Source organism: Salmo salar, chromosome 10 (assembly GCF_965601325.2).
Source record: "Salmo salar chromosome 10, fSalSal1, whole genome shotgun sequence".
Taxonomy (NCBI): domain Eukaryota; kingdom Metazoa; phylum Chordata; class Actinopteri; order Salmoniformes; family Salmonidae; genus Salmo; species Salmo salar.
Window position 1 is genome coordinate 20,420,724 of NC_138300.1, and position 20,327 is coordinate 20,441,050.

Consider the following 20,327-nt stretch of genomic DNA (forward strand, 5'->3'; position numbering starts at 1 on the left):
GGAAAAATTATGCATGCACAAAGTAGATGTCCTAACCGACTTGCCAAAACTATAGGTTTGTTAACAAGAAATTTGTGGAGTGGTTAAAAAACGAGTTTTAATGACTCCAACCTCAGTGTATGTAAACTTCCGACTTCAACTGTAGGTAAAAAGGAGACTTGTCACTTAAGGAAATGTTGGATCAAGTGCTGCAGACATCTCGATAAGATGATACTAGAAGTAGATCAGAATAGGTGAAATAAATATGTTTCAGGTGAGGTTACCTGCGTGTGCGTCGTTCTCTAGTGGCGGAGCGTGACACTCTGTTTCTAGGAGTGGGGATGTCTGTATCCAGGTCTGAAATGTCTGAGGAGAGCAGAGGAAAGCCATTAAAACACTGAGGAATCACATACTGGAGCAGCTGAAACAACTTTTACTTTGCTTTTCAGGAGCTGCTTCTGACACTACATTCATATCTCTCATCTACTACTTTCCTCCTTTTCGCCTTCCCCCTCTTACCTTCCCTTCTTTGCACCCTCCTCCTTCCAATCCTGAGGTGCTGATGCTACATTCTCTCACTCATACACTACTGTCACTATTGTCTTTCCCCTTTTCCCTCGCTCCCTCACCCTCCAGTTCAGAGCTGCTGTTGCCACGGCGGTCCTCCTCGCTGTTGGGGTCGCTGTCATCCACCTCAGGGATGCTGACCAGGAACTTGCGGTCGTCTCTCAGGACCATCATGGTCAGCTTCCCACGGGACTTCTCCACCAGGTGCTTGGTCTCAAGCAGGGAGAGGTTCTCTGTTGTCATCCCATTGATCTGGACAGGAAGTAGAAAAACTTCAAAGTTCACAGAATGCGGAAATCGTCCTTTGGCTTCATACAATGACATTGACGAAAACAGACATAATTAAAACACCAGGAACATCTGTCATCAAAAGCATTCTGGTTTATGGTGCCAGTATAGAATCATATCTATGTACAAAGCAAAGATGGAATGTTTTGTGATGAAATATCATATAGACCTTGAGAATGAGGTCTCCCTCCTGCAGAGTGCCCTCCTTGGCAGCCAGACCCGTCTCAGTCATGTGTTTGATGAAGATTTGGCTTCCCAACTTCAGTCCATACTCTGGAACAGGAAGAGAAAGGCAACATGAAATCGTTGTAACGGAGGCCTTGAATTCACTTGTCTATACAAGCACGTCCGATCTGTGATTACGATTTGAAACCTTTTGCTACGGCGTGGCCTAATGAACACAACCCAGATGTTATTCATCCTTACCATCTGTGAGTTTCTTCTTCAGCAGGGTGGTTTTGATTGGCTTGTCTAGGAAGTCCTGGTGTGGCAGCCGTTTGTACCCCGACATAAGTGGCAGGGCGTGAGCGGTCCCGTTGCGATCGGAGGTAGTGCTACGGGCGCTGTAGTGGTCAGGGTTGCGGGCCTGGTCGGAGCCATCAGAGTAGCGTCGGATCCTCCGTGGGGGGTCCTGATCCAGCAGGTTGGAGTGGGAGGCGGCACGCGACGGTCTGGTGCTGGCTGGGAGCTGGACCTTACGAGGACGCTTCACTGTCTGAGAGAGAGACCTGTATTACCTTTATTTTGTCTGGTAAGTGTACTGAAATTATGTTCTCACAGCAATAAGCTGGGGTTGGAGTTGCTCACAAATCACACGAAGATGGAAGAACCAACCATGTACAGTACATAAGGCTACTCACTATGTTGGCTGTTTTGCCACATGACTTAAGGTTCTGGATGGTGAAGGTAGAGTAGACATTCTCCATGGACACTCCATTGACCATGACGATCTGATCTCTGACGCTGTTGGAGAGGAACGAGAGGTAAAACAAGGTAATCGAGCCCTCCTATGGATCAAAGACATGCAATTTTAAGTTTGGTTGCGTGTGGGAGTTTACTGTATATACCCTGAAGTAAAACCCTTAGAGGCATGTGCCTGTATGCTTGAAGGGTATAGCTGTAGGGTGTTGGCGACTTACAACAGCCGTCCCATAGCGGGTCCGTTCCGCACCACATCTGAAACCATCACAGCTGTGCCCCCTGAGTCTGGGTTCGGCTTGTCTCTGCCTCCTGATATCGCAAAGCCAAACCCCATCTTGGAATCCTGCCATAGCAAGAGGAGGAGGGTGATAAGTGAGAAAGAGGCAGAGAGAGAACAAAATGAAAGAGAAAGAGCAGGTGAGAGAGAGAGAGAGATGGAGAAAGCAGGGAGAGCGAGTGATGGAAAAAGCAAGAGAAAAAAGAGAGGGTGATAAAGAACAAGGGAAGTAGGAAAGAGGTAGGGAGAGCACATTCCATCAGCACTGAAGTGTGTCACCTGACCTGCACCAAGAGTTACAGGGAGCAGTAGGGCGTGCCTTTGTTACTCAAACTTTCTGCAGTTAGCCACAGAAATTGATCGTTTTGAAGTCCATTCCAATTAAAGTGGTTCAGTATTTCTATCAGTACACCTTGAGTATGTCAAAGTACTGTCTGTAACTACATGCTGTTGTGTTTTAGGTTCACATCAAAGTATATCATCAAATGCAGACTGACAAAACAACAAAAGAGACACTTACTTTGCTTAGTGTTATAGTATGCTGCTCCCATATCATTAATTCTTCCATCTCTGGTTTCTGAAAAACAACATCCAACCTATTACAACATGTAAAACCAATCTTCATTTACCATCAACAAACCATAACATGAATAAACCCCAGCAACTTAATCACAACAGAAGCAGCAGTTGTTTCATGTCCTTACATTGACAGTTACCAAGCCCCATTGTGTTGTTTGTGAGACTGAGGAGAGGAGTCAAAATGAGCCGACTGCAGCGTGCTCTCACCTGTCTCATTCCATTCCTCTGACAGGTATGGGGGAGGGGCCACAAAAGGAGAGACCCAGCTGCCCGCCCTTGCTGTGACATACGACACCAGGGCATTGTTCAATGGGGTGCAACGTTATAGAACACTGCAGGTAGAAACTCAATGTATAGAGCTGACTAGACTTGTTCTCCATGGCTCTCTAGTTATATGGAATAGAGAATTATGTCTGTGCTACACAATGAATTTCTATCTGCAATGTTTTTCGTGCCTCATCCAATTGAACACGCCGCCGGATACAAACAGAGGACATTCACGAACCGACGACAGTGCCACACTAACATACTGAACACATTCCACATCTAATTTCAAAACTAAACAACATCGCAGGTCATATCTCTGATATTATAAACTGGGTGGTTCGAGCCCTGAATGCTGATTGGCTGACAGCCGTGGTATATCAGACCGTACACCATGGGTATGACAAAACATGTATTTTTACTGCTCTAAATATGTTGGTAACAAGTTTATAATAGCCATAAGGCACGTCGGGAGGTTTGTGGTATTTGGCCAGTATACCACGGCTGAGGGCTTTATCCAGGCACTCTGCGTTGTGCATAAGAACAACACTTAGCCGTGGTATGTTGGGCATATGCCACACCCCCTCGGGCATTATGGCTTAAGTATCCTACTCCTACTACAGTACTAACTGCCTAAACTGGTCCAGCAAGACGGACTACCCTGAAGGACAAGAGAAGTATTGCAGAGATGTGTGAAACCTTGCCCCCCCCACACACACACACACACACACACACACACACACACACACACTTCAAATGAACGTATTGGGACAAAGAAAGTTGTATTGTACACTACAGCAGAATACACATTTACAGCATCGGAAATTACATGTAACCGGAAGACGACTTTTACAATCAGAAATTCTGTGTATGCTTGACCATCTGTCTGACTCAATAATATACAAGCTAGAAATATCTTGTGCATGTTCCTACTACTCAACATAGGTTTAATTACACAAACAGGCATTGTTGCATTGAGATGAGTGTTAGTTGTCTGTGGGCAATTCCACGGTAACAGAATTATGCTGAGACTTATTTTTCACTTTAAAATGTATGCCAAACAAAAATCCTTGATTTCAAAGTCTAACAAACCATACAACTCTATGCACAATGACTACTTTGAACAATCTACACAGTAAATTCATTACAAAAACATTTACTGGAAATATTGTGCAGACGCAAAGTCAGTTATTTTACCAATGTTAAAATCTCGCTCAGTTTTATTCTGTTACCAAACTTTGTATCTGCATAGTTCTATTTGTAAATGGGCTTTTGTAAAATTGTCTGTGGAAATTGTTAAAAGTAGTCCTTGTGCATAGAGTTGTACAGTGCATAGAGTTTTACAGTTCGTTCAACTTTTAAAATCAATAGTTTTTGTTAGGTATACATTTGAAAATGAAAGATCTGAGTCTCAGCATAATTCTGTTACCATGGAATTGCCCTTTTGTTAACTGTCCTACAGGGTCAGGACAAACATACAGGTCAGAGAGGGGTCAACAAGGTGAGACAGACATGGTCAGGTAGCCACTGAGGAGGACAAGCATCCTCAATAAATCACTAGTATTTTACCAATGATAAGCAAGGACTCCATCTTAGAAGCTGCTGGCCAAGAGACAACGTCAATGAAATTACGGTGGTTTATCTCCAAAAATGACCCTAGAGCAACATAGATTTAATCATGGGTCAAGTCTATTATTGTAATAGAATTAAATGAATAAAGAGGATATAGTTGACATGCATCCTCCGGTGGACACCCTTCATCTGCTTTGAGAGGTCGAGGGGCCGACTACAAGTATGCAAATATCCTTGACGCTATCATTCTACAGTCTAATCAGGATGACTATTCCTGAAAACATGTCTGTCTCCGTGACTACAACATTAACAAAGAAGGGTAGTGAACAAGCATTCATGAGTGTATTTTGCTTGGGATTCTGACAAATCGACAATCTTGGCTTTGGTTGCTGAAACTCACTTTGTGCCCAAAATAATACAACTAGGTTACATGACGCAGCCATTATCAAGAAATCTACACAGAATTGCCCAACATTCTGCATCATCCCACTTGACAATTACTACGGTATATGTATACTTTAACAGCCATAAAGGTCACCAGCACAGGAAAACACTAACAGAATTGGCATGGGCAGGCCCAGTTAATGCCACCCTATAGCCAGTGTGCTGGCCTTGGCCCCAACATGAGGAATAAACCAAGCCTTTCCCTGACCACCAAGTATATTCATCCCTCACCTGGCTATTCCAGGGGAGATGCTCTATGTTAGAAATAACCTTTACCTACTGACCCTCAGCGGGGCCGCTAAGAAACGGATGCCTCCGGTTCAAAGGGGAAAAGGAAAGAGAGCCTGTGATGTCACTTCTGCTTTTGGATGTCACAAGGCGACACTCCATCTGAACTCCTCCTTCACATTTACTTAAATCGGTTGAGCAGTGCAGAAGAGAACCTCCCCCAACAGTTTTTTTTCCTCGTCAGGACCAGGAAGAGGCGTTTAATTTACACCTGCTACGTTAGGGTCTTACCTACTAGGCTGCATGATATTAAGGGAGGCTAGCCAGCCATAACAAGGCTAACTCTTTCAGACATAGGAAGTAGATAAGCTTGGAGAGTGAAAGTAAAAAGATAACACAGTAAAGCCTACATGACAAGATCAAAGAGGCCACTCTTTCTTAAAAAGGAAGCAACAAAATCCTCAGGTACTTTCCTGCCTTTCATAAAAGACCATAAAAGCTGTTTGTCCTTTTAACTCACCACTTCTTCTCTGAACCTCACTTCCATTCCCCACTGGGAGTTGAGCCTAGCAACACACACCTGTGGCTTCCTCACATTACCTCTACTCAAAAACACCCTGCTTTTTATTCCATGTCATAATCCATGTTGGGGGCCAAGAAATTAAAGACCCTGTGCTTCAAATCAAATAAATGTGGATTAGCAATAGCTAAGGGTCCTGAGCACTATAGCTTTGTGGGTAAAAAACACCTAGCAGAAACAAATGCCACCTGGATCAATGAGAGGCTCCTCCCCTTCCAGCACTTTCTATTGCCCCTTTGTTGCCAGGGATTTAAGGCGGAACCAATTTTGCCAGTGTGAAAACCTATATAGTGCCACGTGGAAAAGATGAAACACCTTAATTAAAAAGGTTTAGATGGAAAATATTACAGTATGTGAGTCACTGTAGTCCAGTCAACAGATAAACAGTTGTATGTGAAACTTAAACAAGACTAGAGAAATAACATACTCATTTAGACACATTATCATATTACTAAGGGGGCGTTACATCCAGGAAACTCACATTGTTTGATCATAACAGTACATAAGCCTTTAAGCACTTCCCTAACCTAATGGTTAGCTTAAATGGTGGTGACACGGATCGTAGACAAGACTGGTAAAACCAACTCAAAATGGAAAAAACGGATTACATTTTTACACCACACTATAAAATTAGATTTAGCAATTTCACAGAGGACTTGATTTTCCAGATACAAGATAACCCCCGGCGAGAGAGAGACAACTTACCGGCGGTGTCACTGAATAACTGACCTGTTTCAGCGCCTGTTTCAGATTCATGACAAATCAGTAAGGTCCTGTTTGGTTTCAACGACAACCGGCTGACAGAATATGACCGAGTTACCTCTGCTCCGTCCAGCTGACACACTGAAGCTGTACTAAGCACATGGTTGTCTGTCCCTGTGAGCTTTACACCTTATCTAAGCAAGCCACCCTCGCTGATACCCCCCAGTCCCCATACTGTCCAGGTGACACAGAAGAGACAGGTACTCTCCAAATGACACCTAGCCTCCACAGTTTGCAAAAGCTATTTCATAATCATATATCCGTTGGTGCTGGTATAGGCCTATGCACTGAGAGGAAGGATATTCCCATTCTGGCGTGAGCTCAGTCAGGTACTACTTTCCCATGGAAGCCCAGGTTATGGGACTGGATTAGTCATGCCTGGCACTATGGTTACCAGAGGGTATGAGTACACAGGGCTGTTAATAATTGAAAGAGTATTTACTTCACCAAAGTCCCTAGCAAAGGTCTCTTTATATAGACCACTGTCACTGTGCTTTGTGATGGGGAAGTACAAGAGTTTAGGTTGTATCTTTACATAATACATATTTATGCATGTTATTTATTTCTACCCATCTGCCCTATTTGGTTGGGGAGGAGGAGGGAGGGGTTAAATAGAGATTTGTAATTTGAAGGCCTTCAGAGGTAAATTGCAGGACCAAGGGGGCATTCTCTATTGTAAGACTTTGGTAGTAATAAGGAAGTAGGATCAGAACAGCTGCATAGCCTCACTGTTTTTACTCCGCTTACTTTAACTACTGGCCTTTGGACAGTCACAACACAGACCCTTACTGAATCATGAATTATTAATAGACCTGAGGAAAATAGAGGTAGAGTTTAAAAAAACACGAGTAGTATTCCTAGAAGCCTGCAAAAAAAGCAAACACCTCTTAAGAATAGGCGCTCCTACAGCAGGTAAACAATCACTCATACTTCAGTCAGTAGGCCCCAGCTGCACTAGGTTAGCACGCAGGGGCAAATACGTGTCATGTTCCTAGCAGAGCAAATATTGCACTGCTCAAGTTTACATCAACCTAGCAAACTACTGTTGCTCTACTACTGGGAAGCTTGCTTTCAGTGCAAGTGAGGGTTGCTGAGCTATGGCTAATGTTTTACTACATTAGGCCTAGTTCTACCACAATGTATAGTTGGAAATCTTCACAGTACACTGTCCAAGCATGCCAAGAATCTTCAGATATTTTGGAATGTAAAAGAAAACACTGATTGAGACCCATTTATGAAGACTCATTGTCATTTCTGTTTACATTGCTCCTAAAACCACCTCGGATGAGTCAAGAGTTCAACACAAAAGAAAGTTAGCATAAGTGAAAAACAGAAGTAAAAAGAGGATGCTATGTAGTCAGTGGCGATTTTAGCATGTAAATCTTGGTGGGGAAAACAAAAAAATGTGGGATGCATGCCAGCAAAGCCACTACACAACACTAAACAATATAAGAATTGCACTATAACGGTGACAAACGGTGCCCACAAACTGTTAGGGCCTACATAAAGCTGTCCCAACATCTTACCACTGCTACACCTGGCTATCAGCAGAGCTTTGTCTGGCAGCGAAACAGCTCATTCAGCCTTATTTACTGCCTTTAAAACAAAAAACATAGCTGATATGGCTGACTTGCTTAAACAAATGTGGTTTCTAATGACAACTGAGATGTACGAAATATGGCATAAGTTGAAGACAAGCGGATAAGAGGCAATCCGTAATTTCGATAATGAGCGAGCTAGGACAGACGTAGTCAATATAACTATTTGTTTAGCACTTTTGAAATGTACAGTGACAAAATTCAAAACATGGGCCGTTCTTACAGCGTTGTCCCTGTACACCAAGTCAGAACCGTAGGATAAATAAAGGGGGCATATAAGCAGACAATGACAGCTCTTACAAAATCCAATGATTACGTTTCTCTAAAACAGGTTATAGGCTACATGTGCACCACCAAGTCAGAACAGTCAGAGGGGTAAATAGACCAAATTATTAGGGTGAGGCACATGGGCTACTAACAGCTTATCACACAATATACACTTAGTATTACTTTCTTAGCTTCAGTATACATATCTCCCTGGCATATTAAATTATTTATGCAGTAGCATACAATACATTTGTGGACTCACCTTGTTGTGCTGTGCTCACTTGAACAGGAAGGTGGCACGGCGGTCCTTCGTGGGCAAATTTTCTCATCAAAGACTGGCATTCTCTGGATTTATGGTGCTTTCAAGACAACTGGGAACTCTGAATATTTAATTTTTTTTTTAAATCAAGATGACGTCATTGATCTTCAGGTCGTAGCTCTAGAAAGAGGCCGGATTTACAATTCTGAATTGTTCAAAATGTATTTCCCAGTCGCTGCTTGTTTTTACCCGAATCCCCACTTGTCTTGAACTCCCTGAAATCAAGTTTTCGCAGTTCCGAGTGAAGTTATTTTGAACGCGGCACAAATCATGCTTCATAAACTTGGAAAATAGTTCCTTAATCCTAGATTTGGGACCACACAGCCACTGTCACTGATTCATTGTTGAATTTGCGATTTCCAACTTGTGGTGTAATGTTTATGTCCAATGAGCACCGATGTTATCTATAATTTCTCTTCAATATTTATATTCATATGACAAGGATTAAAAAGTATTTGGCAGTAGATTGTCGACTTGATTCACAACGATGACTGCTAGCGAAGATTTTGAAAGTATGATGTTGACATGATCAGTCCAATAAAAAAAGTTACTGTATGTGATTTATCGTCATTTTATTTGTGGCCAATGACAATGAGCCTTCTTGGATGGGCACTGCTAATGTAACTCTATGGCAGCACCCAAGGGGCTAGAATTTATGTATTATCTGCTGGCTTGCCCCATCACCACAGAAAGCACTGAGCTAGGCTAAAACACCTGCATTTTGGAGCTGCCTTAAGAAAACAAAAAAAAGAGACCATGTTTGTATGTGGCTTTATTAACTTACACATATATATATATATATATATGGAAGTTAATAAAGCCACATACAAACATGGTCTCTTTTTTTTGTTTTCTTGAGTAAGGCAGCTAGATATATACATACACACATATACACACACACACACAGTTGAAGTCGGAAGTTTACCTTAGCCAAATACATTAAAACTCAGTTTTCACAATTCCTGACATTTAATCCTACTAAAAATTCCCTGTCTTAGGTCAGTTAGGATCACCACTTTATTTTAAGAATGTGAAATGTCAGAATAATAGTAGAGAGAATGATATTTCAGCTTTATTTCTTTCATCACATTCCCAGTGGGTCAGAAGTTTACATACACTCAATTAGTATTTGGTACCATTGTCTTTAAATTATTTAACTCAGGTCAAACGTTTTGGGTAGCCTTCCACAAGCTTCCCACAATAAGTTGGGTGAATTGTGGCCCATTCCTCCTGACAGATCTGGTGTAACTGAGTCAGGTTTGTAGCCCTCCTTGCTCACACGCCTTTTCAGTTCTACCCACACATTTTCTATAGGATTGAGGTCAGGGCTTTGTGATGGCTACTCCAACACCTTGACTTTGTTGTCCTATAGCCATTTTGACACAACTTTGGAAGTATGCTTGGGGTCATTATCCATTTGGCAGACCCATTTGCAACCAAGCTTTAACTTCCTGACTGATGTCTTGGGATGTTGCTTCAATATATCCACATCATTTCCTGCCTTATGATGCCATCTATTTTGTTGAAGTGCACCAGTCCCTCCTGCAGCAAAGCACCCCCACAACATGATGCTGCCACCCCGTGCTTCACCGTTGGGATGGTGTTCTTCGGCTTGCAAGCTTCCCCCTTTTTCCTCCAAACATAACGATGGTCATTATGGCCAAACAGTTCTATTTTGTTTCATCAGACCAGAGGACATTTCTACAAAAAGTGCGATCTTTGTCCCCATATGCAGTTGCAAACCGTAGTCTGGCTTTTTTTATGGCGATTACGTAGGCTACCACTGACAATTACATTGTTTGCAGAATATATACACTACATAACCAAAAGTATGTGGACACCTGCTCGTCAAACATCTCATTCCAAAATCATGGGCATTAATATGGAGTTGGTCCCCTCATTGCTGCTATAACAGCCTCCACTCTTCTGGGAAGGCTTTCCAGTAGATGTTTTAACATTGCTGCGGGAACTTGCTTCCATTCAGCCACAAGAGCATTAGTGAGGTTGGGCACGGGTGTTGGGCGATTAAGCCTGGCTCGCAGTCGGCGTTCCAATTCATCCCAAAGGTGTTCAATGGGGTTGAGGTCAGGGCTCTGCGCAGACCAGTCAAGTTCTTCCACACAGAGCTCGACAAACCATTTCTGTATGGACCTTGCTCCGTGCACGGGTACATTGTTATGCTGAAATAGGAAAGGGCCTTCCCCAAACTGCTGCCCCAAAGATGGAAGCACCCGTGCATTGTCAATAATGTCATTGTATGCTGTAGCCATAAGATTTCCCTTCACTGGGACTAAGTGGCCTGTGTGAGGCTGCTCGGCCCTGGAAACCCATTTCATAAAACTCCCGACGAACAGTTAATGTGCCGACGTTGCTTCCAGAGGCAGTTTGGAACTTGGTAGTGAGTGTTGCAACCGAGGACAGACTTTTTTTACACGCTACACGTTTCAGCGGTCCCGTTCTGTGAGTTTGTGTTGCCTACCACTTCGCGGCTAAGCCCCTGTTTACACTAGACCTTTCCACTTCACAATAACAACACTTACAGCTGACCGGGCAGCTCCAGCATGGTAGAAATTTGACGAACTGACTTGTTGGAAAGGTGGCATCCTATGATGGTGCTATGTTGAAAGTCACAGAGCTCTTTCTATAAGGCCATTCTATTTCCAATGTTTGTCTATGGAGATTGCATGGCTTTGTGCTCGATTTTATACACCGATCAGCCACGGGTGTGGCTGAAATAGCCGAATCCACTAATTCAAAGGGGTGTCCACATACTTTTGTATATATAGTGTACATTGTACAACCATTCACAACACGCTTTACAACTACAATAGGCCTATAATCTTAGGGAATGTGATTAATTACCATGGGCTTTCAATCTTAGATGAACTGCTTTAAAGAGCTGAGGATTACTAAACCACTTACATAGATTAAATTACCAGCGTATGTAAACAAACATTTATTGTTAACTCAATAATATGCTCATTGCTGTTAATGTGTGTGCATCCTGTGACATTAGCTTCAGTTACACCATGACTGGATAGTTTGAATGAGACAATTCCTGAGAAAGTCAATTGGCCAAAAAGCAACCTTGGATTTAGGTGAAACTAGAAGATTAGAGAGTAGATCTATGAAGCCAGCTTTGAACGAATCAACAGATAAGAGAAGACACAGCCATTTGGGAATGCAGTGTCGAAACTGTTGTGAAAGTCCTCGGCAGGCAGAAACCTGCATGTGTGGCAGAACCAGTAGGGTAGGGTGAGGAGGCGGGCGAGGGGAGTGGGACATTTAGCTGACAGCCTGGCCTCCCTCTCTCAAACACACACCAGCTACCTCTCAACCCGGTCACCCCAAAGTAAAGACAGGACCCCCTATACCGTTATCATTACAGAGGCTGACCCACTAGAGTTATCAACTGAACAGATTTACACCCCTTTAGACTGTACAGCAGTGTACACAATTCACTAGTGGAATGAGGCCTTCTAGCAAGCTATTTTGTTAAGCAAGCGTTATGAGAGTTATTGTATTGATTACTTTGACAGCCAGAGTCAGCAAATAATCAATGAATTGTAGAGCAGTTAGATACAATGTCATTGTCATCCCTAATTGCCATACATCTGTTTATACAACTTACTCAGTGGGACCTTCTAATAATCGCTTAACGAAACATAGAATACTATTGTCCTGACATTTCCCTAGCAAAAACTCCCAACAGTACAATGTTCAGGATACAGTTCAGTAATAGTTTGTGGACTAAAATGTTATCATGCTGCTATGAGTGTCATATGTAGAGGTGGAAAAAGTACCCAATTGTCATATTTGAGTAAAAGTAAAGATACCTTAAAATGACTCAAAATATACTTAAGAATAAAAATAAATCATAAATCATTTCACATTCCAAACGCACAATTTTCTTATTTTAATTTATGGATAGCCAGGGGCATACTCCAAGACTCAGACATCATTTACAAAGTATTTGTGTTTAGTGAGTCCGTCAGATCAGAGGCTTTAGGCATGACCAGGGATGTTCTCTTGATAAGTGCGTGAATTTGACTATGTTCCTGTCCTGCAAAGCATTAGAAATGTAACGAGTACTTTTGGGTGTCAGGGGAAATGAACATTGTTTTCTTTAGGAATGTAGCGGAGTAAAAGTTGTACAAAATATAAATAGTAAAGTACAGATACCACAAAAAACGAATTAAGTATGTAGTACTTTAAGTATTTTTACACCACTGGTCATATGACATGTTGACAGAGCTCAAACGAAAATGTTAATGGCTGTTGAGATAGAAAAAGTGTTCGAAATGTGTTTTCGTTGTCTACCTGTAAAACGTCACAGCAACTCCAGTAAAGTCGTCCAACTCAAAATAATAGTTCGTGGTTTAGACACTTGCCGCTGTCAACAGATTTAGCATAAAATAAATGAAATCGTTGAAAAAGCTACCTGAAGAGCATAAAGGGGTTTATCCATTTGGCGGTACAGCGTGCAGGTGAGTTTCTAGACGTCATCACACACGTTGTGTGACTTTCAGGAAGTAGGGCACTGCCCGTGTTTTTCTTCGGGAAACACTTTTCACGGAAAATCAAGTTTTGAATGTTGTATGTACAACAGTACAGTGAAATGCCTATCTTGCAAGCTCTAACCCCAACAATGCAGTGATTAACAACAATGTAATACTAAAAATAACAAGGTAGAACAAAAACACACGAGATATAAAAATAAGAACAACATGATAAAGGAAGTATAGTAAGCATACTAAATACAGGGTCAGTTCCAGGACTGTATTTACAATGGGCAGAGATACTGGATCGAGAGGTAGATATTTATAGGGTAAGGTGACTAGGCATCGGGATATATGATAAACAGAGTAGCAGCAGTTTATATGATGATTGTATGTGAGTGGGTTTGAGTGGAGTCAGTATAAATTTAAGTTTGTAATATGTGCGTGTGAGAAAATGATGGATTAGTGTTTATATGTGTGTTGGAGTATCAGTGTGAGTACTTTGTAGGGCCCTGTGAGTGTTCATAGAGAGTGCAAAAAGAATAATAAAATATAAAGGTCAATTCAGTCAGTGTAACCATTTTGTTAGCTATTTAGCAGTCTTCTGGTATGGGATAGAAGCTGTTCATGATCCTGCTGGTGTCAGACTTGATGCACCGGTACCGCTTGCTGTGCGGAAGCAGTGCAAACAGTCTATGGCTTGGGTGGTTGGAGTCTTTAACGATTTTCCAGGCCTTGCTTTCACACAGCCTGATATAGAGGTCCTGGATGGCAGGGAGCTCGGGCCCAGTGGTGTACTGGGCTGTCCAGACAACCCTCTGTAGCGCCATGCGATCGAGGGCGGTGCTATTGTCATAAGCAGTGATACAGCCAGTCAATATGCTCTCAATGGTACAGCTGTAGAACTTGTTGAGGATTTGAGGGCACAGGCCAAACCTTTTCAACCTCCTGAGGGGGAAGAGGCGCTGTCGTGACTTCTTCACGACTGTGTGAGTGAGTGTGGACCATTTTAAATCCTTAGTGATTCGGACACCATTTTAAGTCCTTAGTGATTCGGACACAACTTGAAGCACTCGACCCGTTCCACTGCAGCCCTGTCGATGTGAATGGGGCGTGCTTTCAGCATAACTACCATTTCTTGCCTTCTCAAATGTCAACCAAAACTTAACATACTTTGTCTATTGGGCTTCACCAAAGTGTAAGGCGTCAGTGGTCGACCGTCCAACTGTAGAAGATTGTTGGCTTCCACCGAAGTAACCCTAGGAAGACAAAGATACAAATATCAGTGTTAGGGAAACTAAAACTAGCTTCAAGTTATTTTGTGTGCAAATGCATATAGTTATTATCTGAGATTTATTTATATTCATTTTAACAGATGGTGACCCAAGCTAGGAGCGAAAGAGCAGCGAGGTTTTCCAGGTCTCATCTTCCTTTCGCGCTTCTTCCAAACCAAGTAATTTCCCCGGATGTTGTAGCACTTGGTCCCCTTCTTTATTCTGCTCTGGTAGTTCTCCTTCTGTTTCTCCTGCGCCTTGTCCATGTTCAGTCTCACCTTGATTGATAACAGGAATAAATGCAATTATATTTCATATTACAACTACATTTCTTACATATGCCTTGGAGGGCCAGAAAATAAAATAACAGCGGACAATAATATTTACCAGGTCAAAAATCTCCACATCCTTCTCAGCCCGTGCCTGAAAGTGGTCCTCGAAGGCGTTCTGATCTGGTTCCACAACTTCCACCAGATCAGGTGGAGTTTCAGTGATCTGAAAGCACGTTATACAAAAATAGCAATAGACAAACAACAACACTAAGTCAATCACATTTGAAAGACTACAGTATATGCAATAATTGTATATATAATTGCATTGTTTACCTCAGTCAACAGCTGCAGCCCCCAGTCCGTAGTCAGTGGAGGCCTGGATGCTGCTGTTGTGTGCAAAGAGAATTACCTTCAGGTTGTTCGCCCACCGTTCCTTGTACCAATCAAGGGACTTGCCCATGGCCGTCTTGAGGGTCTGGTTGGTCCATTCACCAAACCTGGAGGGGGTAGGAAGGCGATATCTATTGACAATGTAAGATAGTGAAATATGCCTGATTATGTACCATAGAAAAACAAAAACAAATTGTAAAAAATAAAACAAACCATTGGTTACAGAATATAAACTACTGTATAACATTTGTACCTTGTTCCAGCATTCCTAACCTTGGTCACTCAAGATGACCTCAGAAGAACCGTGGGTGTTGAAGATGTCCATCATTGCCTTGGAAGGGGCCTTGCCAGTCTCATCCTTGATGGGTATCATACAAAACAAAAATCAATTTTTGGTTCCATGCACCCTTTTTAATGGGTTACAGAAGGGAATTTAGATTTAAGCACGTACTCTTCCTTTACTGACCTTAATGGATATTGCCTCCAACCACTTGGTAAAGTGATCGGTCGCCGTCAGACACCAGCTGCTGCCATTCCTGGATTCAGTGAAGGGTCCTATAAGGTCCACCCCTAACATTTAAAGTGTTAGAGAGAAGATTACGTTATTCTTACCCATATCTGTGTCATACAGTATGCAGATTTTCATATTTGTAAGCATGCTGACACACATATACATTCTATAATATTTAACTCTGCTGTGGTCAAATAAAGCAACCATTAAAAAACAACTTATCAGGGCAAAATTTGAATTGGGACACTTACCGATCATGTGCCATGGTGAAACAACTTTGATGGGCTTCAACTCCGGCGCGACAGTCTTAGCCCTCTCAAACTTCTGGCAAGTAGACAGGGTACTGACCTTTAAGCAAAAAGTGACAAATTGAAACATTATGTGCTCTCTGAAATGACATTCATTGAAATCATAATAATTTCAGATATAATAGAATGTGATTGATAAACAAAAGGTTATTTCCCTTGCCCAGTTGTCCACCTCCTTGACAATTCCCCATCAGAAAAGCGTAGGTTGATTTTGGCAATCATGCGCTTCACTCTGAAATTGCCAGCATGCATCGGTCAGCACGGCCTCCTTCTCCTTAGTAAAAATCACCCTCCTTCCTTTGTAGGTACAAAGTTGGAAGAGAAGAGTTGTTGAAATACTCAAGTCGAAGTACATTTGCACTGATGTCTTTCTCTGTTTCTCTGTCTGTCTTCCACTCTCTTCCCCCCATCCGTTCTTTCTCACTTTCTTCCTCCCCCCCCTCTCTCTGTGTCTGTCTAGCGAAGACACCTAGTTAAGTGCATTTGGAATTACCATAATTGCTTACACCTATCCATTTGATTGATCAGGTTTAACTTATAGATACCTCAATATGACAGACTTATAACTATATCAGTGGAGGCTGCTGTGGGGAGGACGGCTCATTATAATAGCTGGAATGGAGTCAATGGACCACATGTGTTTGATACCTTTCCATTTACTCCATTCCAGACATTATTATTATGAGCCATCCTCCCCTCAGCAGCCTCCACTGAACTATATGTATAGCTAGCAACATGTAGATGACCAACTAGCTAGATGTAAAATGGTTGTTGAAAAATGGTTGTACAAAGCTAAATCTGTCCAGGTAGGTAATAGAAGTTAACTGCTTAACAAATTTCTCTGAATGTTGCGTCTCTTGAAGAGGTGCCTTCATAGTACTTCGCCTAGCTGGAAAGATAAAATAAAATCTCCTCAAGGAATGCCATTGAAGTGCAATCTACATACAATAACAGTTACAGTAGCTAGCTAGCTAACGTTAGTTTTATTTAGCTGTCTGGCTAGCTAGCTGGTGAGGTAAATAAGTACAGTAGCTAGCAATGTCAATCTAAAAACAGCTTAAATTGTTTTTGGCATGGGGACATGATTTGGCCTTTTCAACCTCCTGAGGGGGAAGAGGCGCTTTTGCAACTTCTTTACGACTGTGCGTGTGTGTACCATTTTAAATTCTTAGTGGACATGGAGGAACTTGAAGCTCTTAACCCGCTCCACTGCAGCCCGTCCATGGGACGTGCTCGCCCCCCGTTTCCTAATGTTGAGGGAGAGATTGTGGTTCCGGTCTCATCATCGCCAGTGATCAGGCCTACCACCGTTGTGTTGTCAGCAAACTTGATGTTGCAGTCGTGCGTGGCCACGCAGTCGTGGGTGAACAGGGAGTACAGAAGGGGACTAAGCACACACCCCTGTGGGGCCCCCGTGTTGAGGGTTAGCACAGGGGCGAAAATCTGATATCCACTTTGGAGGGGACAATTACATGACATTTTCTCAAGAGCAATTCCTGAGGGGGACACCAAAAGTAGTGCTGTAACACATAGCCTACATTAATATGGTAAATGTATATTGAGGAACCAAAGAAATAAGGTGTTTGCCGTACTCCTAACTACCGGTACCCAAAACTACACAACTAATCACAACAGCAATACCATTGCCTTTAACAAATCTTAATTCAGTCACCAGTTTAAGTTGAGAGTGGGGGTATCCATGGCATTTTCCAATTATGTTCCTATTTTACAAGTCAAAAAAAATGAGAACCTTTCATAATGTTGCCAAACAAAGACTCAACAAACTTACCTGAGACTCCCTGTCTCTGCCAGTCTGTCCCTGTATATCTGTCCCCAACTCTGCTGTCTGTGTGCCATCTGTTGCCTGCTCTGCCTAATGACATCATTGTGAAACATTTCCAATAGAATTTCATTTCTTTCTTATGAACATTTTATCAACTAGTCTTTGAGATATTAGGCTACTAGGGTTCTTACTATGCGTTTTGGTGTATTGAAAAATACTCTGATGTCCGTCTTTTATTTTTCTGCCATTTTTCTACCTGGCTGGCTACACACACAGTGTGTAGGTTATTTACAGTAGGAGATGGGCTTCTATCATCTTCAATCATTCTATTTGGGCTTCGATCTAAAAGGTAGCTAGCAAATGTGAAACGGATTAAAATGACAAGAGTTGACAGCTGTATGAGTACACCATTTACACAACATATGCTGCAACCTTTTGTAATTTTAATAGTTTGTTTCATATTGGCTGGCTTCCAACAATAGCTGAATTTGCAAAGCTAGCGAGCACCAATTCAGTTTCAGTGGTGTTTGCTATAATCTTTGCTACCCAGGTTAAATAAAGGTGAAATGAAATAAATAAATAAAAGTTCCCTTGTGACAATTTAGCTTTTGCAACGAGACCATTAAATATATTTAAGACAATGGTAGATGAGAGTGTAGTTCTGTTCAGTTTGGACTTCAGTTTATCGCTAACCTTATCACAGGGACTTTGAAGCACTAACTTACATCATCTGCATGCTGATTCCATCTTTGACGACGCCACATAAATGGAATAGGTACTAGCTAGCTTAATAGTTAATATTTGCGCGCTAGCTCTGCATATTCAGCTAGTGTGTGTGTGCGCGATTGACTGGATGAACCTCACGGCAGTTACGTAGCAAGCTAAGGAACTGGCAGTGGATCAAACCATTGTGAGGCAAAGGGCGGGGGGGTCGCAATCTTTTGAAACTTAAAAACGCGCTATTAAGTGTCTATAATCAGCACAATTGCTTTCATTGCGTATTATTAATATTATTTAAATTACATAGTTATGTTTCAGTGATATATTGGGGGGGACAAATCATATTTTTCCGAGGATGGGGGGGTTGTGTCCCCCCCGGGATTTCCGCCCCTGGGTTAGCAGGGCGCAGGTGATGTTTATACCGAAGTTACTTTTTCGTAGCAGGTTAGGATAATTAACATAGCAGATTAGGAGACTGAGGTTAAGGTTAGGGAAAATAAATTTGTATTGAAGTGTTGTGAAAAGACTGTGTCCCCCTTTTTCATCCTGTCCTGTCCTTTCATCCTGTCCTGCCTACTATCTACCAACCAAAAAGTCCTAACCCTGCCGTTTTCTACAATTTATCTTCTTAAAATCTGATTTTAAACCTATCCCTAACCACACTGCTGACCTTATGCCTAACCCTAACCTTATATTAAGACCTAAAATCATTCTTTTTTACAATATAGACAATTTTTACTTTGTGGCTGTTCTATCTAGTTGAAACCCTGCCCTGTACCTACATATTTGGATACCCTTTAGCCTGGTTCACATTGGCAATTTGAAGTGACTCAATCCAATTTTTTATATACAGTTGATGTCAGAAGTTTACATACACTTAGGTTGGAGTCATTAAAGCTCGTTTTTCAACCACTCCACAAATTTCTTGTTAACAAACTATAGTTTAGGACATCTACTTTCATTTTTCCAACAATTGTTTACAGACATTATTTCACTTATAATTCACTGTATCACAATTCCAGTGGGTCAGAAGTTTTCATACACTATGTTGGTTGTGCATTTAGATAGCTTGGAAAATACCCCCAAATTATGTCATGGCTTTAGATGTTTCTGATTGGCTAATTGACATAATTTGAGTCAATTGGAGGTGTACCTGTGGATGTATTTCAAGGCCTACCTTCAAACTTAGTGCCTCTTTGCTTGACATCATGGGAAAATCAAAATAAATCAGCCAAGACCTCAGAAAAAAAATTGTAGACCTCCACAAGTCTGGTTCAGTCCTTGGAAGCAATTTCCAAACACCTGAAGGTACCACGTTAATCTGTACAAACAATAGTACGCAAGTATAAACACCATGGGACCACGCAGCCGTCATACCGCTCAGGAAGGAGACGCGTTCTGTCTCCTAGAGATTAACGTACTTTGGTGCGAAAAGTGAAAATCAATCCCAGAACAGCAGCAAAGAACCTTGTGAAGATGCTGAAGGAAACAGGTACAAAAGTATCTATATCCACAGTAAAACGAGTCCTATATCGACATAACCTGAAAGGCCGCTCAGCAAGGAGGAAGCCATTGCTCCAAAACCGCCATAAAAAAACAGACTACGGTTTGCAACTGCATATGGGGACAAAGATCATACTATTTTGTAGAAATGTCCTTTGGTCTGATGAAACAAAAATAGAACTGTTTGGCCATAATGACCATCGTTATGTTTGGAGGAAAAAGGGGGAGGTTTGCAAGCCGAAGAACACCATCCCAACCGTGAAGCACGGGGGTGGCAGAATCATATTGGGGGAGTGCTTTGCTGCAGGAGGGTCTGGTGCACTTCACAAAATAGATGGCATCACGTGGAAGGAAAATTATGTGGATATATTGAAGCAACATCTCAAGACATCAGTCAGGAAGTTAAAGCTTGGTCGCAAATG

General features: G+C 42.0%; 1 protein-coding gene across 5 annotated transcripts in view; it reads right to left on the bottom strand.

Annotated features, from left to right (window-relative positions):
• LOC106613722 (tight junction protein ZO-3) overlaps window positions 1-13,154 on the bottom strand; it is a 28,485-nt gene extending 15,331 nt beyond the window's left edge. The window contains exons 1-8 of one of the 5 annotated variants that reach the window (XM_014216272.3): window positions 12,966-13,154; window positions 2,553-2,609; window positions 1,974-2,098; window positions 1,695-1,797; window positions 1,261-1,549; window positions 1,004-1,107; window positions 609-798; window positions 264-345 (exon numbers count right to left, since the gene is read on the bottom strand). In XM_014216272.3, coding sequence (XP_014071747.2) covers window positions 264-345; window positions 609-798; window positions 1,004-1,107; window positions 1,261-1,549; window positions 1,695-1,797; window positions 1,974-2,098; window positions 2,553-2,600 — 941 coding nt within the window. In that variant the 5' untranslated portion in view covers window positions 2,601-2,609; window positions 12,966-13,154. Of the gene's footprint in view, window positions 1-263; window positions 346-608; window positions 799-1,003; window positions 1,108-1,260; window positions 1,550-1,694; window positions 1,798-1,973; window positions 2,099-2,552; window positions 2,610-2,736; window positions 2,846-5,639; window positions 5,902-6,404; window positions 6,823-12,965 lie in introns of those variants that run through there. The other 4 variants (XM_014216269.3, XM_014216267.3, XM_014216270.3 and 1 more) reach the window with 4 other exon arrangements.
• Between the last annotated feature and the right edge of the window lie 7,173 nt (window positions 13,155-20,327).